This window comes from Bacillus rossius, chromosome 1 (genome assembly GCF_032445375.1).
Source record: "Bacillus rossius redtenbacheri isolate Brsri chromosome 1, Brsri_v3, whole genome shotgun sequence".
Taxonomy (NCBI): Eukaryota; Metazoa; Arthropoda; class Insecta; order Phasmatodea; family Bacillidae; genus Bacillus; species Bacillus rossius.
Genome location: NC_086330.1, coordinates 116,428,476 through 116,452,663, shown reverse-complemented (window position 1 = coordinate 116,452,663; position 24,188 = coordinate 116,428,476). Strand labels below are relative to the sequence as shown.

At 35.6% G+C, this 24,188-nt stretch overlaps 1 protein-coding gene across 3 annotated transcripts in view; it reads right to left on the bottom strand.

Annotated features, from left to right (window-relative positions):
- Positions 1 to 24,188, bottom strand: part of LOC134542857 (uncharacterized) — a 116,435-nt gene that overhangs the window by 39,147 nt on the left and 53,100 nt on the right. For all 3 annotated transcript variants that reach the window (XM_063387430.1, XM_063387446.1, XM_063387438.1), the window contains exons 2-5: positions 5,987 to 7,019; positions 4,754 to 4,827; positions 4,104 to 4,146; positions 3,692 to 3,923 (exon numbers count right to left, since the gene is read on the bottom strand). In XM_063387430.1, coding sequence (XP_063243500.1) covers positions 3,692 to 3,923; positions 4,104 to 4,146; positions 4,754 to 4,827; positions 5,987 to 7,019 — 1,382 coding nt within the window. The remainder of the gene's footprint in view (positions 1 to 3,691; positions 3,924 to 4,103; positions 4,147 to 4,753; positions 4,828 to 5,986; positions 7,020 to 24,188) is intronic.

Genomic DNA, 24,188 nt, shown 5'->3' with positions numbered 1-24,188 from the left:
AAAGTTTAAGAGTACGCAAGGATGATAGAATCATCTCAAAGTTAGGTAATGTTCATTATTTGAAGATGAAAAATGTTGAGTTAACGATTATATATATTTTTTGCTTGTAACAACAAATGGGGTGTGGCACTCTTATAAAACTACCGCCAGATGTAAAAGATACAGCCCAACATTCAGACAAAGTCAAATAGATGACAAATGTAAGCCCTAACTACGATAATATTTGTACCTTATTTACACAAAAAATGCTATAATTCACAAACATCTCAGTTGCAAGACTGATGATTCAGAGACGTTTATGATAGAGATGACAAACCTTACGAAACAATTGTTTTGCAAAACCAACTTCCCCCACCACAACCTTCATCGAACACTTTGGTTTATTAACCTCATCTGCAACCCTCAGCATGCTCCCACGAACTTTAAGCAGGCTGGCTGAGGGGCCTTGCAAATGTGTAAAGTTAACCACTGGTAAAAATCAAAATGTTCTGTAATGCCAGACAAAAATGGTTTTATGGCCAATACTGTGAAGCCAATGGAATGACTATCACATGAATATTTTTTTTATTTATTATTTTTTTAGTACAAGCCAACAGACATGGTCCAAAAAAATTGAAACTAAACAAATACAAAAAATAAAAACACAGCCACACACAAAAGGGAATTCTGTGTAACGATTCTAGCAAACCAGGCTCTTACCCTCACCACTGTTTAAACCACTTTATTAACGAGACTTAGTACATGACAGCAAGCGGGGGTTATGGGACCAGGGCGCTTCAAGCAGCACTCCAAGTTGCAACGTAGCATTGGCGAAGCTGTGAACCGGATGGTTGGGGAGGGGGGGGGGGGGAGGGGGGGGAAGAGAAAAAAAAAAACACGCTGAAAAAGAAATGGCCCGGCCGTACACTGGACTGAATAAAATGGCAGGGAGCAAAAAATTTAAGTAAAAAAAATTATAAAAAACTCTATTTTAAAATTTAAAAAAAAGGGTGCCTATAATGCACATGATTGGCACACTATTACATCTCGATTGGCATGCAAAATCACCTGACTTGAACCCCATTGAAAATGTGTGGGACATGATGGGACAGTAGATAAAATGCATTGCCACGAATTGGTGGAATTGCGCTATCAAATTCTCAGTGAGTGGCTTAATGTAGATGCAATGTACCTGCATTACCTTGTGGACTCACTTCCTAACAGAATCCAGGCGGTTATTAATTCCACAGGCGGAGTTACACAGTATTAAATGATGCTTGTAATGATTTCTCCACGGGTTACCAATTTTTTGTCCGGTGAGCTTAGTATAACCTAACTAAACCCACATCTGCAAAAGAATATGTTTTATCTGTGGCAGCTAGGTTTTTTGCAAATCTCGGTGATCATAATAAAGGAAAAGTTTAGGTTCTGTCAGTCACATTAATAATAATGTGAAATAATTATTCAATTACTTAGATACATTCAAAATATTATTTTAGTATGTGAATGACAATTATATATTAGCCATAAAGAATACACAATATGGTGAATCCAATGGAGCTATATAAAAAAACCAATATATTAAATAATTTTCCATAGGTAAAAACAACTGTAGAAGAGTCTCGATTATGTGAGTTAACGTGAACTGCGGAAACCTCTGATATGCAAAATCTCAGATAGTATGGAACCATCTTGGTTTTGTGTTGGTGCAGAAATATTTTTTCAGATGATGTTTTTACAGCTTTTCTAGATGGTTTCATGTCACCCCATTTTTCATCCAACCAGTAAATTATATATTTGAGATTTATCTTTTTTAGACTTTCAACAATGTTAGATCATTTTCTAGGCCCTCAAGACAAAGGTTTCAGTGGTCTTTGCCATAATAGCACATTTGGTCAGCTCGGATAATACGGAACCGTGGTCAATCGAAGTTTGGTTATACGAGACACTAATGTACTTGCAATATTCTGCGAATACATATTAATTCAATTTTCTGTTTAAAGTAAGAACTTTGTTGCTTATGCCAATCATCATAGAACTTACTTTTTTTAAAACTAAATAAATGCTCTAACTACTCCAGTTGACTAACGTCACTTTCTATATAATTAAAAAACTTCTAGTTCATTGACATAGCTCCTCACACATATTCCACTATCTTAAATTAGTTTTATTTAAAGTGTCAAGAAACAGTGTCATCAATCTTTCAAATGATAAGACTACTATCATCCTCAAAAGAAAACTGTAATATTTGTTAAGCCTAGATGTCATAGAAATCTCAAATCTTTCAACTCAAAGAGACGATTAAAAATAATAGAAAAGCATAGTATGACTATATATTCTCCTAAACAATGACAACTAGATGTCAACATATGCTATTCCAGTTCATTCAAACAAAATGACAAATTAAACCATTTGTTGATCACATACACTTGACAACATTATCACTGACGAAACTAGCATTCAAATTTGGATTAAATAATTAAATCAGTGTTTTTAAGTTAACTAAAGAAAAATAACTTTAATCAGTTATACGTATGTGATATTGTTTAAAAATTACAAATTACCTTTGCACAACTAATCAGTCAGTACAGTAAATAAACAAGAGAAAGTTAATACTCAGGGATCACCTCTGAAATGTAGTGAGACAGAAACAGTAAAGGAGTTAACGTTAAAATATGGTCTCAAACATCTATTAGCAATTCACGCAAAGAGTTAAATAGAAGCAGCAATGTTCAAAGTTAACCCAACTAACTTTTTGAAAGAGAATGCTAATTACCTAATAACATATAACATTTACCCTGATACAAACTAACAAGATTTACATACCATGGACCATACCTGATTTTGCCACAATACAATGTTAATTTTGTGGAGAGTCCAACTGTGGGAAATAATTACAACCTTGACTTGTGGAGAGAAGCAGTCTATGGTTGTTGGTTGACCTTGTGAATCGCAGTAAAGGTGAATGTTCGATGAGGTGTGCTCACAAAGCTGAAGATGATTCGAAGTGGTGGATCGCAGCAGATACCAAGAGTCCTCTTGAAGAAACGGTCAAAAAACTCACAGCACTCGGATGGGTTGTTTTAGTCATTTTTCAGAACCTCATACTTCAAGCGTAGTTTGATAATGCGGGTCTTAACTTGATTATCCACATGTCCCGTAGAATCACGTTGGTGGAGTCTATACCTTGACTAACTTCATAACTCATTATTGAACAATAATTCACTCAAAAGTTTGTTCTACCAATAACGAAGGTTCTGTAACGGCCATTCGCAAAATTAATGTGCAAGCTCTTTCTTTAAAATTCTTACACAAACCATGTGTTGAAGTCTCTATCAAATTAGCTTAAACTTCTTGTTCACCAGAAGTTAGCATCCGACCAAACCTTCCAAACAGAATGTTTCTTTTTGGTTGCTCCCACTCCCAGTCAGTTGTAATTAAGTGAAATAATAAAAGTGAAATTCAACAAAAAAAATTGTATTGGTCCAGTCAATTTCAATATAACTAGCACGTTTATATTGTTTTCATAGAGTAAGGATACTCCAAAGACTATTACACATGAGTAATATAACCCGGCATTACCCTATGAGCATTAATAAGAAAGAAGAAAAATAATTAAATAATAATTAAAGTCCATAGCTGATAGACTTTATTTTGTTTATTCATCATGACTAGCATAGGGATGACTCAGTGGCAGAGAGCAGTGACCCACCTGCGAGGGCTGCAAGAAGCGGCGCGGGATGCGAGACACCTCCGAGCGCACGCCCCCTGCGGAGCCGCCAAACCCCAGGCCCAGCAGCACCTCCTCCGGGTCGGCGCGACGGGACTCCAGGTACGACTCCATGCTGGAGCCCGTGTGCGACGTGACGTCCGACTGCAGCGAAGCTTCCCGCACGAACCCTTCTCTGTGCTTCGCCTTCTTGCACGCACTGCCATGGTCCGCACTGCAATGTGTTTATTTCATACTCAGGCTTTGCATGTGTGCTGTTTATAAGAGAGACAACATATAACATCAAAATGCAAGTGAATATGTAAAATGTTGAAAATAAATCAGAATTTTAAATCAAAACTTAACTCAAAGTACAACTTTTTTTTAATTTTAGTAAAATATCATTAAAATGTACCTGCTGACTTCAACTTCTGGGCAGACAGCAAACAACAGACCAGCTATAAATGGAAGGGGGAAAAAAATTATCAGTTGACTGTAAACACTCACACTAATTACAATAGAATAATATGTCAATCCATTCACCTCACAATAAATATTTTTTTATTTTCTGACTTTTGGTTCTTGCCTACTAAACACAGGATGAAAATATACATTCACGGTAATAATTATAGTTTGATAAATATGACAAATGTGGGCAGCATCAAACATCCTCATACATGCATTACAAACTTAATGTAGCTTTAAAACTAGTTATGCTCTTAAGGATGATTTTAACTTATTGACAAATAAAATATTAAACTGGATCATTAATTTTGCACATGCATTCCTTTCTGCAAATATGCAGAACCTAATACCAATGAATAGTTCATCACAAACCTAAACCTAAAACTAAATGATACCTCGAAATTACGTTCAAAATTTAAAACCACTGTGTAGTGTAACAAAGTTATTAAGAAATGAAACATTTGAGACTACTACAAATTAAATACATTAATTGATTGGTTGAGATATAACATTACCTATGTTATTACGAACATTCAAAATCAATTTGAAAGGCTATCCATCGTGATGATCATCCCATAACACGATAACCGAGAACAATACCTTCAGCGCCGAGCCCCAAGTCGAGGTGCTCGTCCGGCTCTTGCTGGTGTGGTTCCTCACTGTCCTCCTCCCCCCTTGAAACAAGTACAGCACGCAAGTGCATGTCAGAGATCACACCAGGACTAACTCTGCCCCCTGGTGGTAAACACCACATTCATTTTGTTATGAAACAAGAGTTGCTACAATTGAAAATCAGTCATCTTGAAAATAGTATTTTCCTCTAATAAAGAATACCAAGAATAATGTGTTCAAGTTTCATAAAGAAATTATTATTACAAGCGTAAAAACCTTAAGATAAAAGTTCAAATAAATAATATAATTTTGCAACATGGTGTCCTTTACATCAAAGGGTACAGAAATGAGCACACACTTAAAACAAGATAAATATAATATGCAAATATTTTAGTTATTACAAAATTTCTTTTAACTCAATTAAAAAAACCAACAAATAATTTGAATAATAGTTGTTACTACCATTTTTAAACTACTAAATAGCCTTACATACATGCTAATTTATTTGATGTTTATCACACCAATATTGTGCACAAAAATAAAAAACTTAAGGCTTGGTAACATACGACATGTTGATATTATCTGCTTTTCATAACTTTTTTTAAGGGCCATTTCTAAAATTCTGACTTAATACCTCTGTTGCATTTGCTGTTTTTGTCACAAATTTTTTCAATTTATATTCACTTAATGCAATACTGTGGGTGTAAAAGGTTACACAATCTGATAATTTTATCACCACTTGCACACCTTTTTTCACCCATGGTATTACACTAAGTGGATATCTTGAAAATATTTGTGGCAGAACAAAAAATGAAAGAAAAATTTGAAAATAAAAATTTATATATATCCCTTAAAGAAAAATGATAGAAAAAAATCCACATGGCATGTTAGCCAGAGCTTAAAAATGAAAATAATCCCTCGCCTCTTTCCAACTACACATTTTCATAACTGTATTCATTCCAGTTATCGTTTCCCTACCAATAAAGACAGGAATGAATGAATAATGGAAGTACGCCTTAACATATTGTTGACATTCAGGTCATTTGAGACAATGAGGAGGTAATGAGATGACAATGAGCATCAACGGTGTGAATGAGAAGAAACTTGTTTGACCCCAACTGAGTCACTCCAATGTCCCCATTATTTCCACTCGCGAAATATCCAGGCTTGATCTCCCTGGGAATAGAGCTCATGGCTGAATTAAAGAATTTAGTTCCTCACCTCTGCAGCTGAAGTGGCAGCGAGTCTACCCACTCCTGTACAGTGACAGGTGACTTCCTAGCACTGCCGTCAGTCACGTCTGCCTTCAAGTGCAGCCTGCTGAGGCCGGGTCTCGCTGGCGACAGCTCCAGAATAGTCAACTGCTCTGGCTGTTGAAGCACGATGCTGGGTGCCACCATGCCGTACTGCGGCGGTGCCGACAGATCGCGCACACCATCGCTGCATGCCGCGTTGGCCTTAGTTTCCGGAAGACGGCCCTCGTGCTGGAACGGGCGTCTCTGGATTTCAAAGTTCTTTTCCGAGCTTCCAACTATAGGCATGTTATCATTCACAACAGACGTGTAACTGGCTTCACCATCCAGACATGGAACACATTTTTCTTCTGGTATTTTGGTTTTGTATAGAGATAGTGGTATTTTGGTGCTGCCCACAAAGTTATCGACCGATTCTTGGAAAAGAGATTCGTCATTTACCTTGAGGGGTTCTTGAGCCTTGTGTATCATTGTGGATGAAGTGTCACTCTCGCCCTCATCGTGACGTAACTGAAGAGTAAGCTCCCCACTGGACAAGTCGCTCTGCTGCGCGATTCCTGGCGTCAGAACATAATAATGTTTGTTAGGCTCCTTGAGCTTCATAGAAGTGTCGCTGTCGACCCAATGAAACCCTTCTTCCAAACAACCCTCCTGGTCATGGTAACTAGAACCAATTTCTTCGGTTGAGCTTTTCAGCCTTTCAAAACTTTCTATTTCCTCCAAATCTTTACTAGAGTCTTCTCGGTGCACAGCCCCTGCATCCCATTCATCTTCTGATAATCTCTGCGTGCCATCTGAGTCACTAAGGTTTGGTTCTGAGCTGGTGGAGAAAAGTTTTTTGAGGTGGCGCAAGGGGCTCGGAGAGTACCGGCTCCAGCGAGCAACAAGTGATCGATTGGTACGCCACTCCTTCTGCTGGGCTCGCAGAGAGTAGACGATTCCTTGTACTTTCGACGGCAGCCAAAGATGTTTGGTGCTTGAAGATGAACTCGCACTGGTTTCTGAAACACATGTAAAAATTCATTACTTCAATATGCTTTAACATTATGATCATTATGTTTTGACATTCAATGTATAACTGCATTTATTGAAACTTCACTAAAACAGATTACGTAACTCTCACAAGCAGCAGATTGGTTCAACTCGCATAAATCATGTCACACAAAGCATAATTAACATAAGTGCAGAAATACTTTAGTAAACAATAGTTATTTGAATAAAAATATAATTTAATGAGAGTTAATTAAACCAAGCATAGAAATAAATTAAATTGAGATCTAATTGAAATCACAAACATTTTTCTTTTAACAGAAGTACATAATATATGATGTTCAAATAAGTATGATGTAAATGATGTATAGAAATATAGTTAATTTCTGTGCATACTTGTATAAGCAACCACTTCATGTAATGAAGAAATTTTTTAAAGAAAAATAATAATAATTAAATGAAAAGGAACTGAAATAAACCTAAATTTTTTTGTATGTCTTTTTCATTATATAATAAAGGTGTTTAAAACTGATTCCAAAATTTCACACACACAAGACTAAAAATTAGAAAATATTTACTAATGAAATTTTATATACCACGTTTTTAAAACAAACTAAAAAGTATAATACAATTTCTCTTAGTCTTATAAATATTCAAAACCCCATTCATATTTTTAATATCGTACAAATTTTCCTGAAAATTTGTGATTGTGAATTTTCAATAGTTACGATAATACTGGTAATATTTTAAACAAAAAACGTAGGGTGCAAGCAATACATATTTGTTAATAATGTCAAAATCTGTATTAATGAGAAAACTCATGAATCAATCCATATTTCTTGCAGTGCAATAAAATTGTCAGTCGTACTCTTAATACATAAGTTGATTAGATTACTATGCCTTAAGTAGTTGAGAAACAAATAATTGATGTATTAATAGTTTGACTAACAATTTTATTGCACTGCAGACAATATGGACTGATTTAACAGTTTTATAATTAATACATACTCTCTAAATGTTTAACATTTATGTATTAATAGTTTGACTTAGAATTGTGAAATTGTTAGTCAAAATATTAATACATCAATTATTTGTTGCAGAATATTGTGACATGGCTGCAAATTATAAAATATTTAATTTCTGCTATTAATTTCAAAGAGAACTTACAAAATACATGATATGATAGTGCAAATAAAATGAAAAACAATAAAATAATATTTTACGAGAGAATTTTTTTTAGATTTATTACCTTAAATAACAAAAAAATTATTCCATTTAAATAATGTTTCATATAGCTACGTGCCTAAAAATTATTACACTAACAGAAATGTTGATTTTTAAAAGTGGCGATTGAATTTACATAAGTTTATAAGTAGATTTTAAGCATGAATTCTTAAGGTGCTCTTTGCAACACTATCTAACTATAGTAGGTACAAATAATTTATTTAAACCAACCAAGAGTTATGGTAGGTAGGTATATATATTAGGGTGGTCGTTATTTTTCAAAAGTCTTCATTTCAAATCGCCCACCCCCCAATTTTTTTCCTTTTGTTTAAATATAAAAAACGAGCCCTCACTCATTAGGATCAGAGGTCGGGAACCTGTACCGCATGGAGCCTGAAGTTGGGAGGACGAAGCGCTTCCCGGCGCGAGCCGCGACACGCGCGGGCGTGTCCGTGCAAGCCTCGACATGTCCGAGCCTAGGTCCTCCCGCACTTCTCAGCTCTATTTCTCAGTTTGTCTCGAGCTGTTGTGCGTGTTACAAGTCCCCGCTATGAAGCAAGTAGGGTAAAGCATCCTATTGTTGGCACAGTACCATTTATTGGCACTCTTTAATTCATTTTGAAGTAATAAGCTTTGCAGTGTGCTGGCTGCACTGTTTCCTGTTTTTTCAGTGATGCCAACCTTTTGTTAATTACTATCGACAGTTTCCACCACAAAACATTGTTAGTTAAATGGCCGCTGTGCTGACAGTCAATTGCTGCACATGAAGCTAGTAATTAAATATTTTTCTTATTAAAGGTAAGTTAAGAATAGTATATTTATTGAGTAGAATCATATAAGAAACATGGTTGATAAGAAACTTGATGTTTGGCTTTTGTGTGAATGTATACTATGGCAGTTATTTGTGAAGTAAATGAAACTCATAACCTCAAAAGTGTGATTTTTGTAGGTATGCCAATTACTGGTACACAAATTTGCTTGATTTCCTTTTATTGGCACTGGTGTCCATAACTGGTTTATTTGTATTATTAAAAAATATAAATGTTTTCGTATGCCAAATCAGGGGCGCAACAACAGGGGGGGGGGGGGGGGCAAGGGTATTTTGCCCCCCCCTCTGAAACCTTGAAATGGGGGCAAACGGGGGCAAAGAAAGTGCTGTGTAATCAATTTTTAGATTATAAAACTGCTTAAATAGCACCATTTTCCACCTTGAAATACAAATTTTCCCGGGGGATCAATGATTCTTTATAAAAATGTATATTGCCCCCCCCTTTGGAAATTTAGTTGTTGCGCCCCTGTGCCAAATGGTTTCTTTTTTGCCACTGAGCACAAAGCTGTATAGTTTTTTTTTAGAAATGAGTGTAACCAGTTATTGGCATGCGTGCCAATAAATGAAAACTATTGGTGCCATTTTCTGGATACGGTGCCAATTACTGCAGAAAAACCATGCTAATAACTGGGACTAATTCTAACAATGTATACTGTCATTTGTATATTCTCGGCTTTAGGAAAAGTATGCCCTCCAATGATTATATATCCTCTGCAACGAATCCCACAGGATATAGTAGCTAAGGTTCCCGAAAATTGGGGTATTGGTCGCAGTGACAATGGATGGATGAAGTCTGAGGTTTTGTTTGAATTTATTGAGAATTTTTTCTACCCTTATCTTGTACAAAAAATTTTCAGCTACCGGTTGTGTTGTTTGTAGATGGACTTAACACAACTTACTTATCATTTGAGTCAGTTGTGCAAGGAGCTTAAAATCGTAGTTGTGGCTCTTTACCCCAATTCTACAAGAATTCTGCAGCCAGCTGATGTATCAGCATTCCGACCAGTGAAGAACAAATGGAAGGATGCAGTTCTGGAATGGCGAGCAAAAAATCCTGATAAAGCATTTACAAAACAGGATTTTGCTTCCATACTTGACAGTCTGTTGAAAAACATTGATTTGGAGCAAACTGTTCAGAATGGCTTCCGAGCAACTGGTCTCTATCCTTGGGATGCAAATGCAGTAGGTTTCGCAAAGTGCATTGGAAAGAAGATTCGCAGACCAAAAAATATTGCTACAAATCCAGAAGTAGCCTTACAAACACTTAAATATGTTGACTTTTGCAGAATAGTGGGAGATAGGTGAATTGAGACTTTTAAATGCATGAAAGATATTGAAGTTGATGATGCAAGTGAAGACCTTTCTGTTCTTTTCAAAATTTGGCAACACTTTCAGAAAGAACCAGAAAAACCACATGAAGACAGAGATAAGCAGGTTGATGATTCAAGTGAACAGAGTACAATGCTAGAGAATATTGTGGAGAAAGCTTTGCCAGAGGTGGATGCTGTTCCTAGAAATGTGGTGCACGAAGTTAGTGAAAATAACACAGCGGAAAATAATTTTGAAGGCAATTTGGCATGGGCAGTAAATGATAGACCTAGTTGTACTGAGCAAGAAGTAGACAAGCGTAACTTTGGACAAAGCGTAAATGAGATTTTTAGGATTGAACAAGATGGAGGGATTAATGAAATGAATATGGAAGAAGGGAATACGTGTCATGTGGAGCAAGATGATAATATTGTTAGAAACAGCATAGGCCTAGTTACACCATCAAAGGAAAATCCAATGACTGAGATCCTGGCATGGCCTGAAACTCCGAAGAGAAAAGGGAAGAGGAATGTTGAAAGAATTCCATTTGTCCTTACTTCAAGTAAGTGGAAAAAAGTCCATGACGAGAAAGAAAAGGTTAAAGAGGATGCTCTAAGACAGAAAGAAAAAAGAAAATAATACAGGGAAAAATATAGACTCTTAAAACAAGTATCACTGAAAAACCAAAGGAACAGTAGACCCAGTAAACGAACTGTAGAAGAGCATTCTACAGACAATGCCAAAAGGGCAAATACATCAGTTTCTTACGGCATCCTTAATGAAGACATACCTGAAATATCAACTAGGCCTACCAACAATACTCTAAGAGGAATGTGCTACAAATACACTCGTACAATAGGAATTTCTAGGAAAGGACTGGAATGTAGTAAATGCAAAAAGATTTACCATGAAACATGTATACCCAAGGAACACAAAATTCACCTTCCAGATGATTCCTACGACAAACGTTTTATGTGTCATGATTGTTTTCAAGTTGAAGATGATTTTGACATTTCTGATGAAAATGAAGACTAAGTTTTAAAACCTGACTTTTGTTAGTTAAGCACTAAGATATTGAAACCATTAGATCCAGATATCATTAACGAATGAAATGTGGATGTATAGTGTTATTTTTTAATTGTAGGAACTTCTAAAAGATTAATAATTATTAATTGCAAAAGGGTCTGTACAGTGTAGTACTACGAAACAATTTTTTTAAAAATATTGACTATGGTGCCAATAATAGGATTGTTGACTGCCAATAACTGAGCGATTTGTGCCGACAACTGGTGTTTTTGACAGTGTTTTACTTAAAAATATATTTGTTTTGTTTTATGTATTTATGCTACAATGTCTATAGTGCAAGATGTTCTTACAATAGTAATGCCATTATTAAAAAAAAATTTAAAGTAAACTAGCGAAAGCAAAGTTTAAAAAACTGCATTTTACGTTAAAATCATGCTTAAAGTGCCAATAACTGGGTGTTTTACCCTATGTGCAGTGGCGTAGCTAAGGTGACTGGCGCCCCTGGCCAGAACTGAAAATGGCGCCCCCTCTTGGAATAAAAGAGAGTGGGGGGAGGGTTCAGTAACGCGAAACCGTGGCGGCGCCCCCCCCCCCCCTTCCCTGCTCCAGCGCCACTGGTGGGGGCCATCCCTGCCACCCGCTTGCTACAACACTGAGTATGTGTTCCAATTTGTGAAGTGCCGATAAAAACGTTTATTTAGTGGGTCAGTGTCTCACCAAATTCGTGGTTGCAAGCTACCCTCAAACAAGCAAGTACTTTCAGTTTTATTTTATAATTTACGGGAAGTGAAGTTGTCTCTTGCCGAATGTGCTAATTTAGTGATAAGGGAGTGTTTAATTTTTTGGGAGAAGGCAAGGATCCCTACGACATCACTGCAACATTGCCAGGAATAACTCATTAAATTACATTCTCATTGGCATAACCTAACAAAGGAGTTCTCATCGGTCATCGGAAACGCAGCGTGAGCGTGAGAATGAATTCATATTAGATTTAAATAATTTATTTGATATCACGCATGCAAATGCTTTGGAGTTAATTAAAATAGAAGATAAAATATTTTTGCAGCTCCAAAGAGAACCTGGACGGAAAGGGTGTCTTGCCGGGATTGACAAGAAGACGACAAAACGGGAGGAACGGTCAATCGAAGAGCCATTAAATTCTATGAAAGGAGGGCCAAAGAACAGGCACACCGTGAGGGTAATATTAAATTTCACTTTGACGCAGAAATTCTGAAGAGTCTGATTCATCTGACATACCTTCATCTAGTTTGTTCTTACCTTGTCCCACCCAAATAACAGGACCCGCCGAAGAAAATTCCGATGAACTGGATAAAGTAATGCGTGGTCGGAAATGCATTTTCACACCGAAGTTAATGGCAGCCTTGGATTGTTGCCAAATAAGTCAACGGAATGCAGTATTCATTTTAGAAGCAGCAGTTGAAGCACTAGGCCTTAACACAAAGATATAGCTCTTTATAGGACTTCTCTACAAAGATATAGAGAAAGGTTAAGGAAAAATAACTATCTGAAAATTAAACAACTATTTCAAGAGGATGTGCCTAAGTTTGTAACTGTGCATTGGGACGGTAAGCTACTTCCAGCATTGAATGTACGAGATCCAAAGCAAGAAAGGCTGTCAGTTATAGTTTCCTATGATGGTAACAAAGAAAAATTGTTGGGGGTACCATAATTAGAAAATAGTTCAGGAAGAGAGCAGGCCTCAGCTGTTTGTACTGTTCTGGGAGACTGGGGATTGCAAGAAAAAGTTCAAATTTTTGCTCCGACACTACTGCGTCTAATTCAAGACGTTTCAGTGGCGCTGTAACGTATTTTGAGCATTATGCCGAAAGAAAGCTAATATACTTCCCCTGTAGACATCATATGTACGAGCTAGTTTAGCAGAGTGTCTACGAACAGGAGTTTTCAAAGGCTTCGTGCAGTCCAGATAGTTTATTTCAAAAAAATTAGAGAATAATGGAATACATTGGATCACGAAAATTATATCACGGGGCAAACTTACCTAAACGAATTATTGGATGAACAAGAACATGCGAACATCACAATATTTGTATTAAGCGCTGCAAAACCAAAATTTAAAACATGATTACCGTGAACTGACTGAATTGTGTATAGTTTTTATTGGAAAGGATCCGGAACAGAACTACAAAATTAAACCTCCAGGAGCTCTCCATCATGCCCGATGGATGGCGAAGGCTTTGTATTCCTTTAAATTTTTTTTTTTCAGTCGTCAGTTAGCCTTGAATGTGTCTGAAGTTAACAGTTTAAGAAATATATGTGTGTTCTTTGTGAAACTTTATGTAAAAGTCTGGCTGGAGTGTTCGTTAGCTGTATAGGCGCCATTGAATGACTTACTATTTATAAAACAATTGAGAAAAAAAAATGAAACCATAAATAAAGGTATTTCGTCTGCTGCACTGAAGAAATTTTGCAGTCACTTATGATATTTATCAGAAGATTTGGCTATTTTAGCACTTTTTGATAAAAATGTTGCTGTATCATCAAAAATAAAAATGGTTGCAAACTTAAAACGGGAAAATCTCAATACGGAAAGAAAGTATTCCGTTTCTCCAAGCGATACTTTTCACCTTATAGGTAAGATCATTTTTGTATTTATTTATGCTTATGAAATTTATGAAAATATTGTAAACATAACGGAAACCTGTCATTATTAACTATGCTTGGCTCAAAAACCATTTTTATATGGCATTATACATAAAATATTATTATTATAGAGTATAATAAAAAAATGGTTACGGATTTTTTTTCTCTTTTTGTTTCAGATAAAAACATGGGGAGGCAGAATGGATTATTTTTTCGTCCGCAACTGCGCACGACGTCATGTGGCTGAGAGCTAACCTCTGCCACTCCCGCACATCTTCTCACTCAACTCGCTCATTCTCTCTCACTATTTCAATAAATCTTTTCAAATCTTCAACATCAATACTTTAAACCATTGCGCTTCCTACAAATTAATTATATTTCATGCACGTGCTCGAATTCAGCTGCAAAAAAATAAAACGCATAGACAACCTTCCGAAACACTGTGTGTTAAAAAACATTCTGAAAGCACATTTTTCTAGATAAATGGAAATTCTAAATCACCTACGCCACAAGGAAACATTATACTTTAATATTATGCAAAGAAAACACCTCTTAGTTTAATAGTTAAGTAAAGGTCGTGTGATATGTTTTAGATGTCGCACCGTCTTATCATCCATGTAGAAGAGTTACCCGAAAAGCTAACAAGACTATTGACATGTAAATGGAAATATGGTTAAGGAAATATTATTCATTTGTTTGTAAACAGTATACAACATATAAAAACATCTTAAAACTAAAATACAAACAACCCTATAGCAAATTTTATTTCAATATGAAAAAGTCTACAATGATGTTTACAAGAAACCAAATTGCAATAGCAATACAAAAATTGCGCAATTTTGTTACATTGTTAACATATATATTATTTTTAACAAAGGCAATAATAATGACATACTCAATATTTGGAATACAATAAATACCTTATTCCCTACATAATTGCTGTGATATTCACAATAAATGCTTTTCTTAAATATAGTACCTAGTTAAAAAACATCGTAAATAAATTATGAACATACATATTATGGTGAAGGAAAGTGGACACTATCCACTGAAAAATCTTAGAGGGTAGTTTTCCTCATCTTATTTCTTTCTTTGCATTTTTGGTCTTGTTCGTTAACATATTTCATGTTCAAATACTTGATACGCATATATGTTCTTGTCCTGACAAAACAGTTTATAACTTCTTCTGGATATTTATTTTCAGATGTTCCGCAAATCATTTTAGTCAGTGATTTAAAAATCCGCTCTTTTTTGCACAAATTGTTGCCATGAACATTATCAAAAAACATTTCAGCGATATTTATTAATTCAAAAAATTCATTAGTGGGACATTTTAAGTTACCCTTTGATTGTACATGTATCCAGCAATCGTCCTCCGAATTGAAATCTGTAGTGCCAAGGTCAGAATATTTATTTCGGAAACGGTGAGATATATAGCCAGCAACATATTTCAGCCCTTCAAGAGAAATTTCGTCACTTGAAAGGGGCTTGTACTCTAAATCTAAGTCTATTTCTTCCATGTCAGCAAGATCTATTTCATTTAAAGGTGATTTCTCCTGAAATGTCTTTGTAAAATGCATTTCCTTGCACAAAAGTAGTTCTGTACTTTCATTCTGATAAGCACTGCCCTGTTCCATTTCATTTGACGAAAAATCACTTACCAAACACATTTCGTCTGTCTTCTCATCCGTGTTTTTCCGTTCAGCAAAAACTGCTGCAGAATGTTTTCCCAATATGTAGTTTCTAATTCCGTATTTAAAGTCAATGGGCGACGGATGCGTATTTTGATGTCCCATCCTCTAATATACGGAAAAAAAACACTTTAACACATCTTGGTTCAGTTTAACTGTGGTTATGTATTTGATGTTCAGTGTGTTTTTTAGGTCAGTAAAGAGGGACTGTAGAGACTTGTTGTTTATTTGTATGCCGATCTGAAAAGGCAACTTATGCTTTGCGCCTTTGACTCTTAGAAATTCCGTTAGTTCAGACATTTCATTCAAAATATCATTTTGTTGTTCTAATTTTGTACCGTACGCATCACAAGGGCGACACGAATTAAAAACATCAAACCAATCATCAAAAAGTTTCAAAACTTTTGCTGTTGGTTGTACATTTCCTACAATTACTTTTTTTTCGTGGAGATACGTAATTGCATTTGATACCGAATTGGAAAACACCTGAACAGCTGGCTTTACTTTTTGTCTTCCAGAAGTAAGTAAGTTTGAATTCATAAATAGACTTGTTGAGCAATTGCTGTACAAAGTCCTTATCGATCACCTCACCTTTCACAATGAAACCTTTATCAATAAAATGATTTGACCAATTTTAATAAATGAGGTGCATCTGCAAACACAAATATATTTCTGTTGCTATCTGATGGGTTAGGAAATGTGGTGTTATGTTCATTTATTCCAAATTCTCGCCAAACTGCTCTGTTTGTTGCACCCATATCACTTACTAAACCTACAACTTGGAACCCACTATTTTCAAGACTCAAAATTATGTCAATCAGTATCGATTTATTCATAGGCGTATCAAAGTCATAAGATACAGGCTGTTTCCAATTACTCAACAAGCCCCTAGCCATCACCAATTGTACATAATTATGTGGACCTAAAACTTGCTCTTTTTTTCTGTCAAAGCATATCTGATTGGATATATTCATTTCATCAAATGATATTACTGTAACTTTGCAAAATCTGAAAGTTCCCTGTTTTTAGCTTTCATCAATGAAACGTCCTTCAGAATACCACTGTCGCAATGGAATTTTTACGCCCATTTCCTTAGAGTGCTAATATGCGGTAACGGATATTTCAATTTGTTACGTAAATATCTGTATGCTTTTGCACTGACAGATCTGAGGGAAATAGCGGATGCTATGTCTTCTGCAGACCAACGAATGTGTTTTTTTCTACTTAATATACAGCTGATTTGTCCTGGCGCTGGCGTAAAGAAACGTGACGAAACAACCTCTAATTTGCTATCTAGTTGTGTACTGTGAACATTTTTTAGCTTCCGAAGTTGTTCCTTTAATGATCGCTTCTCTTTTTCAATTTTTTTATTTTTCAGAAGTACTTCAGCAACTTGCGACCTGTAGCTTCTGACCTGTAGCTGATGTATTATTTCTTCAGGTAATTAAAGTGTTGTGTTCTCAAATGAACTCGTACAAGGTTGAAGGGACTGGATAACATCCTCAGCAGTCTGCTTCTCGGATCTGAAAATAATATTTTATTGCCAGGAACTTCAAACCAAATGTTATTGAGAATCTAGTCAATACCATAGTCATTCGCTACGTATATGTAATAAATTGTTTTATTTAAAATGTAAAAGTAAAATTATCTATTTAAACTACTTAAAGAAAAGTGCATTTCAAAAAGGTAATGGAGTTAGATTTTCGTAACATGCAGATGCATGCTGTAAAAATTGGTTTGTGGCTGAGGGATTTCATTTACGTGAACTGCGTTCCAAATTTTTATTTTTATTGATTTAATTTATGGCCACATTCAGTCTTGGGTCAGTTGACTTCATTACAAGGTAGACATTAAACTGTATTAACTTACAAATTTTACCCATTCTAATTTTATTGATTTCAGATGTTCGGTGGTTACAAATTTTACCCATTCTAATTTTATTGATTTCAGATGTTCGGTGGGGAAGATAATTTATTTGGCTGTAATTCAGTTAGAATAAGTTTAAAGTCAAGTCGTATAATAGATTCTAACAGTTACTGGTTCGATTTTCACTATATTAGAGAAAGGTAGTATTTGCGAGCACATTCACAAAAACCAAATTTAGGAGTTAAAAATATTTTCGTAGTGAAATTATTTGCTTACCTGTTTTCAGAGTTGTCTTCAAGCAGAATATCTCGGACAAGTTTCTTCTGGCCCGAACGGTTCTCCTTTCAGTTCTCTTTGTTTTTTCTGGTACTGAAACCTTGGGCAATAATAAACAGGAACAGCATCTATTCTCAGTTTGCGAGAGTTGACTGGTGAATATTGCAGTAGCTGATGTCTTAGACTCTTGTAGTAACAGGCTTCGTCAAAATGCCGAGAACATTTCGCGCTAAAACAGAAAAGGAAAATATTTTCTTTTTAAGGACTGTGTTTAATGTAAACCTACATATTTGATTGGTACAGAATGATATAGGCTACTTACCATTTTTTACATTAATTTTGTCGTTTCTGCGGCAGCAATGTATCCATTCTTGTTGAAGATCCTCATTTTTTGGAAAGCGGAAAAACTTTATCCCATCACTGTTTCTGCTACTGTTTTTACAACCATTAACAGCACAGTATGACATTCAAACGAAATTTGTATACCGCAGACAGCTTTCACTGCGAATGAAAGAATGACAAGACGTACAGAGCTACTGTAGTGCAACAACCATGGCAAGAAGCACAGTATGTGGTGGTGAGTCAATGCTCTCTATAGTTGGTGTTGGGTGAGCTATCAGCCACCTGACATCAGCAGCTGCGGGACGAGGGGAGGCCATGCGCGCGCGTACCGGAGTGTTAGTACCATGAGATAAAAATATTGAAGACTACATTTCTCAAAAAAATTTTAATTTCCTGAAAAAATTAGAAATAAAAAAAAACTTTTTGAATCATATCCCAGGCTTTTGGGACACAGACGATGACAGTACGTAGTATGTAAATGAGCATCCAGGGACAGGGTTCAGGGTGTGGTGTCGGTGCCGTGGAGCCTGCCGATTTCTCTGACGTCACAGCAGATATTTTGGACTCAAAATATCCTCAAAATTCCTTAAATGTCTCAAAATGGCTCAAAAATTCCCGCTTTGAGGAAAAATTTCTCGTTTTCTTCCTCAAAAATTCAAAAATTAGGATTTTGAAAAACCACGAAAGTCTTTTGCCTTAGAAAGAACACAAATTCCTAAAAGAGGCTTAAGCATCCATGTCTACAGCCTCCAATAAGCCTCTGACGTCATCTAGGATTATGATGTCACAGTTGCAATTTCCATTACGTCCGCCATCTTGAAAATCATTAATTTTTATGTTAGAAAATCGGGACAATTTTTAAATCATTAAAAAATTAATAAATCGAATGAAATAATAAAAATTTAATAACATATAACTTAAAAACCACTGTTGCACTTATAGTTCGGTCGCCATCTTGCATTTTATAAATGTTGCTTGTTTCATTACACCTGCCATCTTGGTTGAGTACGATGTCATCGTTACACTTTACGTTACGACAGCCATATTGGATCCTATTAATGTTGCATGTTTATTACGGCCGCCATCTTGAAAATCCGTAATTTCAATGCTAGAAATTCCGAAAAAATTCCAAAAAATATTTTAAAAATTGCCTACTTAAAATGTTTAGTTACTTAATTGTTTTCTGTCCTCGGTTCGATTTCCGACGAGAGTAAACCAGTAATTTATTAATATACTTAAAAACTTTTCAATAAAAAATAATAAATACATCTTACACCACACCCGACATTTTGAATATTCACCACTGTATCAATTATCGTTACGGATGCCATCTTGGAAATCTTTATTTATTATACGATTTTAATGAAAGAAATTCCAAAATTCATCAAAAAATTTATTTATTAGAACACTGACTGATTAGATCGATTCCCGTCCTTGGCTCAAAACCGGTAAGAGCAAAAAATAAAAAAACGACAGATCCTTCCTCCACAGAAGCCACCTACAGACTGAACTACCACCACTTAAGTCAAAGTATATATATCGTCAACTGGTATGACGTCATGTCCACCAACTTGCCTTCGTCCGCTGGAGACCACCATCATGTTTTCATCTGCTAGAGTGTACTGATGACATGTTAGTATAATTTTCTGTTCACCATACATTTGACCTCAACTGTTGGCATTGAACTTTGACCTTGACATTGGACCTTTACCCTGAAATTTAACCTTGACCTTGAAATTGACTTCGAGTTTGACCATCATGGATCCGACATTTTGTGTTCAGTAAATGCCACCAGGAGCTACCACCTGCTAGAGGACATTGCCACCATCTTGTTTTCGTCTGATGGAGGTTACCATCTTGTGTGTGAGTGCATTACCATCATGCTAGTTTATTCTAACCCGCTAGAGCGCAGTAATCATTTATTATTACTGAGGTACCCACCATCAGGATATTTGGGTGTCATCTTGGAATCAAATAATTATTTAGCTAGAAATTCAAGAAAAATTCCTAAATTCAACAAATTAATTTACAATCAACTTACAAATTGATTCGATCAGTTCATGACCTTGGTAAGATCTTTGAACAGTGACAAGTGTAACTAAATATTAAATCAATTCTCGATTCTGTTTTCCATTACTTTTCGAGGAGTTTATTAATAAATAACTCTTAAAAAAAATCAAGAGAATATACGACAATGTTCGACGAATTAAATACGTTGCATATAAGCCCAACAAAAAAGTATAGTTCTTCGATAATCTGAATAACCTATAAATTGTTAATGTACAAATCTATACATACAGACCAAGTGTCTCCGGACCACAGTTAATGAAGAACAAAGACAAATCCTTTTTCACAGTGTTGAAGACAACAGGAAGCAATTCCCTGATTGCAAAAAAAAATTCATTTAAACGAAAATTTGTTTAGGTTGGAATTATTATTTTATTAAGCACCTAAATGTTCATTTAAAAAAAAATGTATTTTAAAAATTAAATGATATCTATTAGCATATTTAATTTATTTGCATGTTTTAGTTTGTTATCCTTTATTTCCCATATTCAAGGCCGATGTTGCACTTTAAATTTTCTAAAAGAATTTTGTATATTGTCATTTAACGGAAAAGGGGAAAAAAATAATGGCTGGGGAACCTAGAATTACTAAGTTAATTCCCCCCCCCCCCCCCCCCGCAAAGGCTGTGTCGATGATTAGGTATAGGAAGAAAGTCCTGGAATGCAAGAAAAAAATCATTAAGACGTAAATTTGTTTTAGTTTGAGTTAAAACGTTTTTTATAAACATTCCAAATCTGTATTTCTTTTACTAAAAAAATATTCATTAAAAAATAAAAAAACAGCATTTTTAATTTATTAGCGAGTTTTAATTTTTAACCCTGCATTGCCATTTTCAATGGCGATGCGGCACGGGTTAACGTTAAAATTTTCAAGATCTTTTGTATATCGTCATTTTAAATGGGAAAGGAAAAAAAAAATGAGGGGTCGGCAACTCGGAATTACGAAGTTTTTTTTCATCCATATAAATAAGGACCACCCTAATATATATATTTTTTAACATGCTAATAATTATTTGAAAAAATATCTAAAAACAGTTAGTCATAACAAATACCCAATTTTATTTATTACTCGTAACATTCCTCGTAGAATAAACAAGCAAAGCAGCTATAGAAATGAAATAAAACAGCAAAACATTCCACCTAACCTGAACTCATCCTTGTCCATGACTACACAAATTTTACTTGAACCTGTCTTAGTTTAAACAAGTTTCAACAGACCACATATATATGCAAATTTAACTTGATACTTTACCATCTAATTAATGAAAGAAAACTTAAAAGTATTTTAAATAGTAGCTGGAATGCACTGTTAACATCAGAAACAAGCCAATTACAGAACACCTATAGAAAACAACAAGGTGTTATTGTGACAAGTTGTGCTTTTTACACAAATGCTTCAGACTTTTCTTTTTCATTTAGAAAGAATCTGATGTACGTGTTGTTTACAGGTGTTTAATAAGGATAAGTACTTGCTAGTCCGCGAGTTAAATTCATCCCTTGCCTTGCACACCTACTCTTTTTCCTAACAATTTTTTAGCCTTCCTCTGCCACTATACCGACATCATGGTTAAGGGAGAACAGTGAACATGACATCCACTAAATACTTCATACCAACTGTGCAAGGCAGCTGGCAATGACCCATGTTCCTATCAATGGGAAAGGTGACTATACATGCTGTAGTTTACTCTTCTTATCTTACGCATGGAGATAAGAGACACCTCCATACATAATTTTAAATATTGCATTTACCCCATTCAAAAATTTATTCACACTTACTATGGAACATATTATTTTTAATTTTGAGTACGTACTTAAAAGTGTACATACTTTATTTCTCAGATTAACATATTCAACTGATTCAAAACAAATTCACCAATTCATAAGAGGTTTTCCAACAATCAAGTATACACAATTGTATAAATATTCTTTTGATTTTAATATTTTTCATTAACAATATAGAGCCTAAGCAATCCCAGATACTTCTGTAAAATAGTTTTCCGATACAAATTATTAGATACATGATGTACATGCCTCCATCATTGGCATTCGTCAACAACAACAAAAAAAAAAAATCCAAGCATCAGAAACAACAGGGACATGAGGAAACCCACATATGTGGTTTCAGTTGATCAAAATAGTTTACCCCACAAGAAAATAAATCATTACATCTTTCCCAAGCATTGCAACACCATAGGACACCATCTTTGCGTGCCCTTTGAGCCGAGTTGTCTAGTGTAATCCTGCACCACGCTTTGATGGGCATCCGCTGGGAAACTGGTACACCATCCCCAGCATTAGTACCAGATAACACCAAAGCACACACAGCTGTTATTTACCTAAAATATTAAATTAGAACTCTAGTTCAAACAAGTGCAATACAGAGTGACTATGTAGAGAAACATATTAAAGATGTCCAAACTATGAAACAAAACGACCATATATTAATTCGGAATACATGCTAAAAATATACTTAACAGGAATTCTATTTCCATATTTGGCCAAAAGTTTCCTTGTTACATTTTCTTCAACACACACACTACATTATTCACAAACTTGAATTTAAAAAAAAAAAAAAAAACATAAGTAGGCCTACCTTAATAATGATGACTTTTTTTTCCTTTCTACTCTTATTCACTACAATCTACACTCCAGACCAACTTTAACTGGACTGAATTCTCTCCTGCCAATCCTGGTTCACTCCAGACCATAGTGTTGAGGATAAATCTTTAAATTTTGATTCCCCTATAAAGGTATGGAGCAACGTCGTGCAGTGGTAAAACACTAAACTTTCATTCTAGCCATTCTTATTTTATTTTATATTTTATATATTTAGACATAAATTCGTTTGTATATATCGAGGGACCATGCGAGGTTCAGTCAAGCTCATTACCCTCTCGCTGAATGCAATTGGACAGGAACAGCTCCACAATCCCGTGAGAACACAGGTTGACAAGCTCACTCTACAGAGGACATACTGACATAGACCACGTACCCAAGCTGCACAGGAGAAATTTTCTGAACAGCTTATTTGCCAACAGAACAGCAAAAAAAAAAAATGGTTTGGCAGGGGATTAGTTGGTGCATTTAAGTAATGAAATCTTGCATCTAAATGTTCAATGTGGGAAGTATTTGATTTTTCATTATAAGTGCATTTAAATATGTAACTTATCTAATTACCACTTTACATTTGAAAACTTAGTCCCTTCAGTGTATTCGTCCATTGATGCTGCCAATATATATCTCAATAATAAATGGAGTTCATCAAAGCTTGATGTGAGGGTCATGGTGTACATTTTAGTCTACGTACTTTATGGCTAAGAAATAAATAAACTTTAATATAATAATTATAACTAAATATTATTACTACAAAAAATATAACAAATTATAGTTGGGATTTAAAAAATTTATATATGTTAAGAATTGACAGTGTGTTATTGAAAGGGTAAAACAAAAGCATGTATCAGTTGATGAACCGTTAGTAAACCAACTTACACGGCATTGTTTGTTGAATTAGACGTTTACGTGCGGAGAGACAGGGCACCGGACAATCACGTGGACCCGCAAATTGCGCCCGCATGGGAGGCACCCGTCAACTGCCCGCGTCGACGGACAGCGATGACTGAAAAGGCCGCGCCACGCGCCTCGTTTACGACTTCCCCCCCTTCCTTTTACCATCACCATCTCTTCCAGCAGGCTGGCGCCCGATGCACGAGCATAAATGTTTACGCGGCCGCCGAAGGGGCAGGTAGGCTTACATGGAGCTACAAAGTCCTCGCCGATGACTGCGATAACCCGCCGCTTATCGTCGACTCGTCCGTCAACAGGCCTTTCATTGCGCCTCAGTGTGTTTCACACACCAGCCGACTTAACGATGCAGTCGGCAGGGAATGGGACGATTAACACCCGGGGGCTATAGCACAACAAACATCA